At 40.0% G+C, this 14,021-nt stretch overlaps 1 protein-coding gene across 1 annotated transcript in view; it reads left to right on the plus strand.

The window, feature by feature from the left end:
- Positions 1–201: 201 nt before the first annotated feature.
- Positions 202–14,021, plus strand: part of LOC147725129 (uncharacterized) — a 192,509-nt gene continuing 178,689 nt past the window's right edge. Inside the window, exon 1 of the mRNA XM_086918183.1 lies at positions 202–799. Within this exon, the coding sequence (XP_086774309.1) occupies positions 202–799 (598 nt within the window). The remainder of the gene's footprint in view (positions 800–14,021) is intronic.

Here is a 14,021-nt window from a genome sequence, read left to right on the forward strand (position 1 = left end):
GGACAGATGGAGGGGGTTGCCATGCACACCTGAGGGACCGGGGGACAGATGGAAGTGGTTGCCATGCCTACACCCGAGGTGCCAGGGGAGAGAGGCACTTACAGCAGCAGCTTTCACTTCTAGACCTGGAGCTCCGGGGGCCGAGGATAGCTGCTTCCACTTCTACGAGAGACCCGGAGCATCCGAGACCTGGCTGAGAGGATGGAGGGTCCGGGGTGTCAGGAGGGCGCTGAGATGGGGCTTGTGAGAGAGATAGAGCTGAAGAAAGGCCCACCGCACCCCCGAGACTCCAGGACTGCCGAGGACAAGCCGCAGTGTCAGGGGGGTGCGTTCACCCGGCCTGTGAGTGATTTAGACCTTTCCAAAGAGGTCGGACTCAAAAGAGAGCGGTGCGACTCGGGGTATTCCTCACTGTGCACCAGGTCAAGGGTACCCCCTCCAATGCCCGACACCCCCCTGACCCTGCCGGAGCCCGGGGGCCAGGACAGCACAGGACTGGGAGCTGAGGATGGGGCTGGGTCGGAGGAGCAGAAGGGGGAGGGGCCCATACCGGGTCCGAGAGACAGAAACGAGAGGAAGGACTCAGGGGGGCTTCACCAGGACACGGTGAGAGGAGGAGAAGATGCGGAGTCAGAGGGTGAGATGCTGCTGGGGAGGGAGGGCCAGGGCAGGAGAGAGGCCCTGAAGGAGGGGTCCGGGGCAGAGCAGCAGCGCCTGATACGGAGGAGAGGACCCGAGGGGTCCACACAGACACCCCCCGGAGAGAAGAACAGGAAGAAGAAGCGCCTGTCACCTACAGGTAAGAAGGTGCAATGACACCTGAGGGGGAGTGGGTGAGCAGCAGTGAAAGGTACCAGCGGGTTCAAACCTTCAATGCTGAGGCCCGGTGACGAGGCGGCTGGGGTGTCAAGTTAAGTAAAAACAAACACTGGCAAAGCCAATAGTTCTTGCTTGGTTTAAATAAACATTGCCAAAGCCAAGAGTTCTGACTTGTAATGGAAATGCATCTCAGACCTCATACCAAAGATCGATTCTCAGCACCTGCTAAAGACCCAGATTCAAATAAACCGAACATTTGGGAAAAATACGACCAGGCTAGCGTGCCCTTTGCTTGCCCTCTGGTTAGGTCACGCCTTCACAACTCATGGGTTACAATGAGGCGCTTACCACTCGCCCACAGCTTACCATCAGTTGTTTTCGCTGTCACTCTCATTTGCAATCGTTCCATTGCTTAGCTCCCATTGGCTTCCCTTCCTTTCTTGTGTCAGTTCTTCCCTGGAGCATGGACCAAGTGCATGTGTTCTTCCTCGTCTCTGCTTTTCAGTGTCTTTTTGCAATGCACTATTTTATTTTATTTTATAACCGTGTAGTAGTATTCCTGGACATGCAATATGCTTTCTCATTTTTAGCAGAGGCATACGGCTTCTTCTTCACATTGCTTTCACTCTATCTGTCATCTCTATTGTGCAGGATGGAGGGTCCGGAGGGCGCTGTCTATTGACGCTTTTGTTACTTATACTCACAGCAGTACTACTTTACACCACTCAACACTATGCTACTCTACATCAGGCCACTCCAATCTACTCTACTCCCCTCCCCTCCACACCATTCCACTCCATGCAACATAGTTCCACACAATGCCAATCAGCGTCACTCTAAGCCACTCCAATCTGTGCCACTCCACTCCACTCAACTCTACACCACTCCACTCTACGCAACTCAACTCCACACAATGCCATTCAGCTGCACTTTATGCCGCTCCAATCTGTGCCACTCCACTCCACTCCACTCTACACCACTCCACTCTATGCAACTCAACTCCTCACAATGCCATTCAGCTGCACTTTATGCCGCTCCAATCTGTGCCACTCCACTCCACTCTACACCACTCCACTCTACGCAACTCAACTCCACACAATGCCATTCAGCTGCACTTTATGCCGCTCCAATCTGTGCCACTCCACTCCACTCTACACCACTCCACTCTACGCAACTCAACTCCACACAATGCCATTCAGCTGCACTTTATGCCGCTCCAATCTGTACCACTCCACTCCACTCTACACCACTCCACTCTACGCAACTCAACTCCACACAATGCCATTCAGCTGCACTTTATGCCGCTCCAATCTGTGCCACTCCCCTGCACTCTACACCACTCCACTCTATGCAACTCAACTCCACACAATGCCATTCAACAGCACTCTACGCCACTCCAATCTGTGCCACTCCACTCCACTCCACTCTACACCACTCCACTCTACGCAACTCAACTCCACACAATGCCATTCAGCGGCACTTTATGCCGCTCCAATCTGTGCCACTCCACTCCACTCTACACCACTCCACTCTACGCAACTCAACTCCACACAATGCCATTCAGCGGCACTTTATGCTGCTCTAATCTGTGCCACTCCACTCCACTCTCCACCACTCTATCCTACGCAACTCAACTCAACACAATGCCATTCAGCAGCACTCTACGCTACTCCAATCTGTGCCACTCCACTCCAATCTATACCACTCCACTCGACACAATGCCGTTCAGCGGCATTCTACGCCACTCCAATCTGTGCCACTCCACTCCACTTTACACCACGCCACTCTTCGCAACTCAACTCCACACAATGCCATTCAGCTGCACTTTATGCTACTCCAATCTGTGCCACTCCACTCTACACCACTCCACTCAATGCAACTCAACTCGACACAGTGCCATTCAGAGGCACCCTACGCCACTATAATCTGTGCCACTCCACTCCACTCTACACCACTCTACTCAATGCAACTCAACTCCACACAATGCCATTCAGCGGCACCCTATGCCACTTCAATCTGTGCCACTCCACTCCACTCTACACCACTCCACTCAATGCAACTCAACTCCACACAATGCCATCAAACTGCACTCTACACCACTCCACTCTGCAATACTCCACTCCACTCAATGCCATCAAACTGCATTCTATACCACTCCACTCTACACCGCTCCACTCCACTCAATGCCATCAAACTGTTCTCTATACCACTTCACTCTACACCATTCCCCTCCACTCAATGCCATCAAACTGCACTATATTCCACTCCACTCTACAGCACTCCAATCTATCCCACTCCACGCTACCCTACTCCACTCTATACAGTGTCATCCATTGGCACTCTACGCCATCACGCTCTATGCCGCTTTACTCTGTGCCACTCCACTCTATCCTACTCCATTCTGCGTCATTCCATTCCACTCTATGCCACGCAATTGATAACACTCTATACCACTCTATGCCTCTCCTGTACACTGGTCTATTGTACGCCCCTCTACTCTACACCAATCTATTCTGCACTACCCTACTCTACACCACTCTACGCCACTCCATTTCACTCTACAACACTCCATTGAACCCTACGTCACTCTGCGCTACTTTACACCACTCTACTCTATACCACTCTATGTCGCTCCAGTCTATACCACTCTACACCTGTCTACTGTATGCCGCTGCACTCTAACCAATTCCACTGTACACCGCTCCACTTCTTTTAAAACTCTCCTAGTAGAGAAGTGCTGAAATCAATAGGTCAGGATTACGCCTTGGATCTACTTTTACCCCCACACTGGATCAAGTGGGTCCAGAAGTCAAAATATTTGAAACTGTAGTGATGGCCAAGCTCAAAGCAGCTACAAAATATAATTTACGTCCTTCTCCCAATCTTCAAAAAGAAGAACTTGCTGCCCTTGTAGAATTAAAAAAGACCAAAGATCTCACAGTGAAAACTGTGGCAAAGGTGGAGGTATTGTGGTAATAGATACTAAGACTTATGTTATTAATATGTATAATCTTCTTATTCACACCATGCACTATCTCCCAGTGAATTTGGACCCCACGGTCAGAGTACAGAGAAAAATATTACATCTAACAAAAAGGGCATTGGAACAAGGTATCCTTTGCCAACATGAATATGAATTTCTCAATTTCACCAACCCATAGATGGCTAGTGTATATGGGGAACCAAAGATACACAAAGACAGCAACAACCCCCCCCCATCGACCTATTGTGACTACAATAGGTTCAACAACTGAACCGATTTCAAAATACATCGATAAAATCTTGCGTCCTCATATACCAAAAACCACATCACACATTAAGGATACAAAAGAAATTATTAAAAGAGTAGAGGGTCTTCCTTTTCACACCATGAGAGGTACTCTAGTCACATTAGACATAGGGTCTCTCTACAGCAACATTCCACAAGGGGGAGCACTAACAGCAGTGGATGGTGGAATGGTTCATCTCTTATTATCCTATAGTCTGTGATGTGCTTTTTATGCTAGACATCTTACGCATAGTCCTTGAAGAAAACACCTTCGAATTTAAGGGCAACCTTTTTAAACAAGTCAAGGGGGTAAGCATGGGGGCCTCCTGCGCACCAACGGTGGCAAAGATCTGTATGGCAGACTATGAACTTCAATTCATATATAATGAAGTCGCCCCCTTCTAAGAATCCATTAGATATTGCTCGCGATATATCAACAACATTTTCTTTGTATTTCTTTGGATCAATTTGTGTGACACAAACTTATGTTTCACCACCTATATAGAAACTCACAAAATAGATTTTCTGGACATAGAAATCAGAGAGAGTGATTCAAAACAGAAGTTGATATTTACGTCAAACCTACGGCAAGAAAAACCGTACTGCATTTCAATAGCTATCATCCTAAAAAACAGAAAAAGAGTATCCCTATGGGTACATTTTCACGCCTCAGGCACAATTGTACCAACCTCACAGACTATGATCTTAGGGCAGCAGCTATGAAAATTAAATTCATTAATCGAGGCTTCCTCAGAAGACTAGTATGAGAGGCATATAAGAGAGCGGTCTTTTATGATCGTGATCACTTGTTGAAAACATCTGAAAGGACAGAAACCCCTAAATTGGTTTGTGTTACAAGACATTTGGTCTTTAAGGAGAAGATTGGTCAAATCATTATTGCACAATGGCATATCTTTAATGCAAACAGTGAGCAAAGTACTACCATTCCACGTCCCATGCGTGTGCATACTAAATCTGAGGGACATGGGAGTGCTCTCCAGGATAATGACTAACACCACCTTTGTCCAAAAGACCATCAATGGATTTATTCACTAACTGCTAAACGCAAAACGTTGCATATTTGCTCCTATGCCCATGTGAGTTAGGGTATGTAGGGGAGACATCACGTGTGTTCTCCACGTGCCTCACAGAGCACAATCCTGCAATCAAGAATAGTAAAATTGCGGCACCTATAGTCAAACATTTTCTAGAGAAATCCCTGAAGACATCAGACGGTTAATACTTGAAAAGTTTGATAACAAACCAGGTATCGACACTGAAGAAATAAGAAAAAGAAGAGAGGTATATTGGATATTTGTACTTGATACACTCTCTCATGGATTGAATTCGGAAATTCCATGGGATCAAGCGATCCGTTATAATAATTGATAGAACATTTAGCACTAAGAGTCCCACACACATAATATCTCCACTTTCAGTCCTGTTCATATATGCATCCTTTTCATGAGCACCATATGATAGTCATACACGGATAGAACCTGTCATTTGTAGTAACAAAATCTTTATTGGAGAATGTTATTTTAGTTTTTTCATTTTGCATATATTTGTTGGCAACATTCAGTTAATCTCCCAACTATGGATCATTTGTAAATATCCGTTTGTTTTGCTGACTGTAGGTCTCCATAACAGCAATTTGCAATTCTCATGTGAAAACAAAGGTATCTTCCATGTTTGTTCCCTTCTAATAAAGAAAGTGATTTCTTACTTAAGAATCTTTCTGTGAGCATTATCTCTTCAAATCAATATGGTTCCCTTCATCTATTTATTTTAGAGTGTCTTTCACTATCTTTTTATTTTAACTGAGCTCACTATCTTAAAATGGCTGCGTTATTCTTTTATTTGTTTATATATACTCCCACTGAGCTCACCATCTTAAAATTGCTGCGTAATTCTTTTATTTGTTAATATCTACTCCCACTGATCTCACTGTCTTAAAATGGCTGCGTTATTCTTTTATTTGTTTATATCTACTCCCACTGAGCTCACCATCTTAAAATGTCTGCGTTATTATTTGATTTGTTTATATCTACTCTCGCTGAGCTCACCATCTTAAAATGGCTGCGTTATTATTTGATTTGTTTATATCTACTCCCACTGAGTTCACCATCCTAAAATGGCTGTGTTATTATTTGATTTGTTTATATCTACTCCCACTGAGCTCACCATCCTAAAATGGCTGTGTTATTATTTGATTTGTTTATATCTACTCCCACTGAGTTCACCATCTTAAAATGGCTGTGTTATTATTTGATTTGTTTAAATCTACTCCAACTGAGATCACCATCCTAAAATGGCTGCGTTAATATTTGATTTGTTTATATCTACTCCCACTGAGCTCACTATCTTAAAATGGCTGTGTTATTATTTGATTTGTTTATATCTACTCCAACTGAGATCACCATCCTAAAATGGCTGTGCTAATATTTGATTTGTTTATATCTACTCCCACTGAGCTCACTATCTTAAAATGGCTGCGTTATTATATGATTTGTCTATATCTACTCCCACTGAGCTCACCATTTTAAAATGGCTGCCTTATTATTTGATTTGTTGATATCTACTCCCACTGAGCTCACTATCTTAAAATGGCTGCATTATGATTTGATTTGTTGATATCTACTCCCACTGAGCTCATCATATTAAAATGGCTGCGTTATTCTTTTATTTGTTTATATCTTTTCCCACTGAGCTCACCATCTTAAAATAGCTGCGTTATTCTATTATTTGTTTATATCTACTCTCACTGAGCTCCATATCTTAAAATGGCTGCGTTATTCTTTTATTTGTTTATATATACTCCCACTGAGCTCACCATCTTAAAATGGCTGTGTTATTCATTTATTTGTTTATATCTACTCCCACTGAGCTCACCATCCTAAAATGGCTGCGTTATTCTTTTATTTGTTTATATCTACTCCCACTGAGCTCACCATCTTAAAATGGCTGCGTTATTCTTTTATTTGTTTATACCTACTCACACTGAGCTCACCATCCTAAAATGTCTGCGTTATTCTTTTATTTGTTTATATATACTCCCACTGAGCTCACCATCCTAAAATGGCTGCGTTATTATATGATTTGTTTATATCTACTCCCACTGAGCTCAACATCTTAAAATGGCTGCGTTATTCTTTTATTTGTTAATATCTACTCCCACTGATCTCACTGTCTTAAAATGGCTGCGTTATTATTTGATTTGTTTATATCTACTCCCACTGAGCTCACCATCCTAAAATGACTGCGTTATTATTTGATTTGTCTATATCTACTCCCACTGAGCTCACCATCTTAAAATGGTTGCGTTAATATTTGATTTCTTTACATCTACTCTCACTGAGCTCACCATCCTAAAATGGCTGTGTTATTATTTGATTTGTTTATATCTACTCCCACAGAGCTCAACATCTTAAAATGGCTGTGTTATTCTTTTATTTGTTAATATCTACTCCCACTGATCTCACTGTCTTAAAATGGCTGCGTTATTATTTGATTTGTTTATATCTACTCCCACTGAGCTCACCATCCTAAAATGACTGCGTTATTATTTGATTTGTCTATATCTACTCCCACTGAGCTCACCATCTTAAAATGGTTGCGTTAATATTTGATTTCTTTACATCTACTCTCACTGAGCTCACCATCCTAAAATGGCTGTGTTATTATTTGATTTGTTTATATCTACTCCCACAGAGCTCACCCTCCTAAAATGGCTGCGTTATTATATGATTTGTTTATATCTACTCCAACAGAGCTCACCATCCTAAAATGGCTGTGTTATTATTTGATTTGTTTACATCTACTCCCACTGAGCTCACCATCTTAAAATGGCTGCGTTATTATTTGATTTGTTTATATCTACTTCCACTGAGCTCACCATCCTAAAATGGCTGCGTTATTATATGATTTGTTTATATCTACTCCAACAGAGCTCACCATCCTAAATGGCTGTGTTATTATTTGATTTGTTTATATCTACTCCAACAGAGCTCACCATCCTAAAATGGCTGTGTTATTATTTGATTTGTTTGTATCTACTCCCACAGAGCTCACCATCCTAAAATGGCTGCGTTATTATTTGATTTGTTTACATCTACTCCCACTGAGCTCACCATCTTAAAATGGCTGCGTTATTATTTGATTTGTTTATATCTACTCCCACTGAGCTCACCATCCTAAAATGGCTGCATTATTCTTTTATTTGTTTATATCTACTCCCACTGAGCTCACCATCTTAAAATGGCTGCTTTATTCTTTTATTTGTTTATATCTACTCCAACTGAGATCACCATCCTAAAATGGCTGCGTTAATATTTGATTTGTTTATATCTACTCCTACTGAGCTCACCATCCTAAAATGGCTGTGTTTCTATTTGATTTGTTTATATCTACTCCCACTGAGCTCACCATCCTAAAATGGCTGCATTATTCTTTTATTTGTTTATATCTACTCCCACTGAGCTCACCATCTTAAAATGACTGCGTTATTATTTGATTGGTTTATATCTACTCCCACTGAGCTCACCATCCTAAAATGGCTGCGTTATTATATGATTTGTTTATATCTACTCCAACAGAGCTCACCATCCTAAAATGGCTGTGTTATTATTTGATTTGTCTATATCTACTCCCACTGAGCTCACCATCTTAAAATGGCTGCGTTATTATTTGATTTGTTTATATCTACTCCCACTGAGCTCACCATCTTAAAATGGCTGCGTTATTATTTGATTTGTTTATATCTACTCCCACTGAGCTCACCATCTTCAAATGGATGCGTTATTATTTGATTTGTTTATATCTACTCCCACTGAGCAAACCATCCTAAAATGGCTGCGTTATTATATGATTTATTTATATCTACTCCAACAAAGCTCACCATCTTCAAATGGCTGTGTTATTATTTGATTTGGTTATATCTACTCCCACTGAGCTCACCATCTTAAAATGGTTGCGTTAATATTTGATTTCTTTACATCTACTCTCACTGAGCTCACCATCCTAAAATGGCTGTGTTATTATTTGATTTGTTTATATCTACTCCCACAGAGCTCACCATCCTAAAATGGCTGCGTTATTATATGATTTGTTTATATCTACTCCAACAGAGCTCACCATCCTAAAATGGCTGTGTTATTGTTTGATTTGTCTATATCTACTCCCACTGAGCTCACCATCTTAAAATGGCTGCGTTATTCTTTTATATGTTTATATCTACTCCCACTGAGCTCACCATCTTAAAATGGCTGTGTTATTCTTTTATTTGTTTATATCTACTCCCACTGAGCTCACCATCTTAAAATGGCTGCGTTATTATTTTATTTGTTTATATCTACTCCCACTGAGCTCATCATATTAAAATGGCTGCGTTATTCTTTTATTTGTTTATATCTTTTCCCACTGAGCTCACCATCTTAAAATAGCTGCGTTATTCTATTATTTGTTTATATCTACTCTCACTGAGCTCACCATCTTAAAATGGCTGCGTTATTCTTTTATTTGTTTATATATACTCCCACTGAGCTCACCATCTTAAAATGGCTGTGTTATTCATTTATTTGTTTATATCTACTCCCACTGAGCTCACCATCCTAAAATGGCTGCGTTATTCTTTTATTTGTTTATATCTACTCCCACTGAGCTCACCATCTTAAAATGGCTGCGTTATTCTTTTATTTGTTTATACCTACTCACACTGAGCTCACCATCCTAAAATGTCTGCGTTATTCTTTTATTTGTTTATATATACTCCCACTGAGCTCACCATCCTAAAATGGCTGCGTTATTATATGATTTGTTTATATCTACTCCCACTGAGCTCAACATCTTAAAATGGCTGCGTTATTCTTTTATTTGTTAATATCTACTCCCACTGATCTCACTGTCTTAAAATGGCTGCGTTATTATTTGATTTGTTTATATCTACTCCCACTGAGCTCACCATCCTAAAATGACTGCGTTATTATTTGATTTGTCTATATCTACTCCCACTGAGCTCACCATCTTAAAATGGTTGCGTTAATATTTGATTTCTTTACATCTACTCTCACTGAGCTCACCATCCTAAAATGGCTGTGTTATTATTTGATTTGTTTATATCTACTCCCACAGAGCTCAACATCTTAAAATGGCTGCGTTATTCTTTTATTTGTTAATATCTACTCCCACTGATCTCACTGTCTTAAAATGGCTGCGTTATTATTTGATTTGTTTATATCTACTCCCACTGAGCTCACCATCCTAAAATGACTGCGTTATTATTTGATTTGTCTATATCTACTCCCACTGAGCTCACCATCTTAAAATGGTTGCGTTAATATTTGATTTCTTTACATCTACTCTCACTGAGCTCACCATCCTAAAATGGCTGTGTTATTATTTGATTTGTTTATATCTACTCCCACAGAGCTCACCCTCCTAAAATGGCTGCGTTATTATATGATTTGTTTATATCTACTCCAACAGAGCTCACCATCCTAAAATGGCTGTGTTATTATTTGATTTGTTTACATCTACTCCCACTGAGCTCACCATCTTAAAATGGCTGCGTTATTATTTGATTTGTTTATATCTACTTCCACTGAGCTCACCATCCTAAAATGGCTGCGTTATTATATGATTTGTTTATATCTACTCCAACAGAGCTCACCATCCTAAATGGCTGTGTTATTATTTGATTTGTTTATATCTACTCCAACAGAGCTCACCATCCTAAAATGGCTGTGTTATTATTTGATTTGTTTGTATCTACTCCCACAGAGCTCACCATCCTAAAATGGCTGCGTTATTATTTGATTTGTTTACATCTACTCCCACTGAGCTCACCATCTTAAAATGGCTGCGTTATTATTTGATTTGTTTATATCTACTCCCACTGAGCTCACCATCCTAAAATGGCTGCATTATTCTTTTATTTGTTTATATCTACTCCCACTGAGCTCACCATCTTAAAATGGCTGCTTTATTCTTTTATTTGTTTATATCTACTCCTACTGAGCTCACCATCCTAAAATGGCTGTGTTTCTATTTGATTTGTTTATATCTACTCCCACTGAGCTCACCATCCTAAAATGGCTGCATTATTCTTTTATTTGTTTATATCTACTCCCACTGAGCTCACCATCTTAAAATGACTGCGTTATTATTTGATTGGTTTATATCTACTCCCACTGAGCTCACCATCCTAAAATGGCTGCGTTATTATATGATTTGTTTATATCTACTCCAACAGAGCTCACCATCCTAAAATGGCTGTGTTATTATTTGATTTGTCTATATCTACTCCCACTGAGCTCACCATCTTAAAATGGCTGCGTTATTATTTGATTTGTTTATATCTACTCCCACTGAGCTCACCATCTTCAAATGGATGCGTTATTATTTGATTTGTTTATATCTACTCCCACTAAGCAAACCATCCTAAAATGGCTGCGTTATTATATGATTTATTTATATCTACTCCAACAAAGCTCACCATCTTCAAATGGCTGTGGTATTATTTGATTTGGTTATATCTACTCCCACTGAGCTCACCATCTTAAAATGGTTGCGTTAATATTTGATTTCTTTACATCTACTCTCACTGAGCTCACCATCCTAAAATGGCTGTGTTATTATTTGATTTGTTTATATCTACTCCCACAGAGCTCACCATCCTAAAATGGCTGCGTTATTATATGATTTGTTTATATCTACTCCAACAGAGCTCACCATCCTAAAATGGCTGTGTTATTGTTTGATTTGTCTATATCTACTCCCACTGAGCTCACCATCTTAAAATGGCTGCGTTATTCTTTTATATGTTTATATCTACTCCCACTGAGCTCACTATCTTAAAATGGCTGCATTATTCTTTTATTTGTTTATATCTACTCCCACTGAGCTCACCATCTTAAAATGGCTGCGTTATTCTTTTATATGTTTATATCTACTCCCACTGAGCTCACCATCTTAAAATGGCTGTGTTATTCTTTTATTTGTTTATATCTACTCCCACTGAGCTCACCATCTTAAAATGGCTGCGTTATTCTTTTATTTGTTTATATCTACTCCCACTGAGCTCACCATCTTCAAATGGCTGCGTTATTATTTGATTTGTTTATATCTACTCCCACTGAGCTCACCATCTTAAAATGGCTGAGTTATTCTTTTATTTGTTTATATCTACTCCCACTGAGCTCACCATCTTCAAATGGCTGCGTTATTATTTGATTTGTTTATATCTACTCCCACTGAGCTCACCATCCTAAAATGACTGTGTTATTATTTGATTTGTTTATATCTACTCCAACAGAGCTCACCATCCTAAAATGGCTGTGTTATTATCTGATTTGTTTATATCTACTCCAACTGAGCTCACCATCCCAAAATGGCTGTGTTAATATTTGATTTGTTTATATATACTCCCACTGAGCTCACCATCTTGAAATGGCTGCGTTATTATTTGATTTGTTTATATCTACTCCCACTGAGCTCACCATCTTAAAATGGCTGCGTTATTATTTGATTTGTTTATATCTACTCCCACTGAGCTCACCATCTTCAAATGGCTGCGTTATTATTTGATTTGTTTATATCTACTCCCACTGAGCAAACCATCCTAAAATGGCTGCGTTATTATATGATTTATTTATATCTACTCCAACAAAGCTCACCATCTTCAAATGGCTGTGTTATTATTTGATTTGGTTATATCTACTCCCACTGAGCTCACCATCTTAAAATGGTTGCGTTAATATTTGATTTCTTTACATCTACTCTCACTGAGCTCACCATCCTAAAATGGCTGTGTTATTATTTGATTTGTTTATATCTACTCCCACAGAGCTCACCATCCTAAAATGGCTGCGTTATTATATGATTTGTTTATATCTACTCCAACAGAGCTCACCATCCTAAAATGGCTGTGTTATTGTTTGATTTGTCTATATCTACTCCCACTGAGCTCACCATCTTAAAATGGCTGCGTTATTCTTTTATTTGTTTATATCTACTCCCACTGAGCTCACCATCTTCAAATGGCTGCGTTATTATTTGATTTGTTTATATCTACTCCCACTGAGCTCACCATCTTAAAATGGCTGCGTTATTCTTTTATTTGTTTATATCTACTCCCACTAAGCTCACCATCTTCAAATGGCTGCGTTATTCTTTTATATGTTTATATCTACTCCCACTGAGCTCACCATCTTAAAATGGCTGTGTTATTCTTTTATTTGTTTATATCTACTCCCACTGAGCTCACCATCTTAAAATGGCTGCGTTATTCTTTTATTTGTTTATATCTACTCCCACTGAGCTCACCATCTTAAAATGGCTGCGTTATTCTTTTATTTGTTTATATCTACTCCCACTGAGCTCACCATCTTCAAATGGCTGCGTTATTATTTGATTTGTTTATATCTACTCCCACTGAGCTCACCATCTTAAAATGGCTGCGTTATTCTTTTATTTGTTTATATCTACTCCCACTAAGCTCACCATCTTCAAATGGCTGCGTTATTATTTGATTTGTTTATATCTACTCCCACTGAGCTCACCATCCTAAAATGACTGTGTTATTATTTGATTTGTTTATATCTACTCCAACAGAGCTCACCATCCTAAAATGGCTGTGTTATTATCTGATCTGTTTATATCTACTCCAACTGAGCTCACCATCCCAAAATGGCTGCGTTATTATTTGATTTGTTTATATCTACTCCCACTGAGCTCACCATCTTGAAATGGCTGTGTTATTATTTGATTTGTTTATATCTACTCCAACAGAGCTCACCTTCCTAAAATGGCTGTGTTATTATTTGATTTGTCTATATCTACTCCCACTGAGCTCACCATCCTAAAATGGCTGCGTTATTATATGATTTGTTTATATCTACTCCCACTGAGCTCGCCATCCTAAAATGGCTGTGTTATT

Source organism: Lissotriton vulgaris, chromosome 4_1 (genome assembly GCF_964263255.1).
Source record: "Lissotriton vulgaris chromosome 4_1, aLisVul1.2, whole genome shotgun sequence".
NCBI classification, from domain to species: Eukaryota; Metazoa; Chordata; class Amphibia; order Caudata; family Salamandridae; genus Lissotriton; species Lissotriton vulgaris.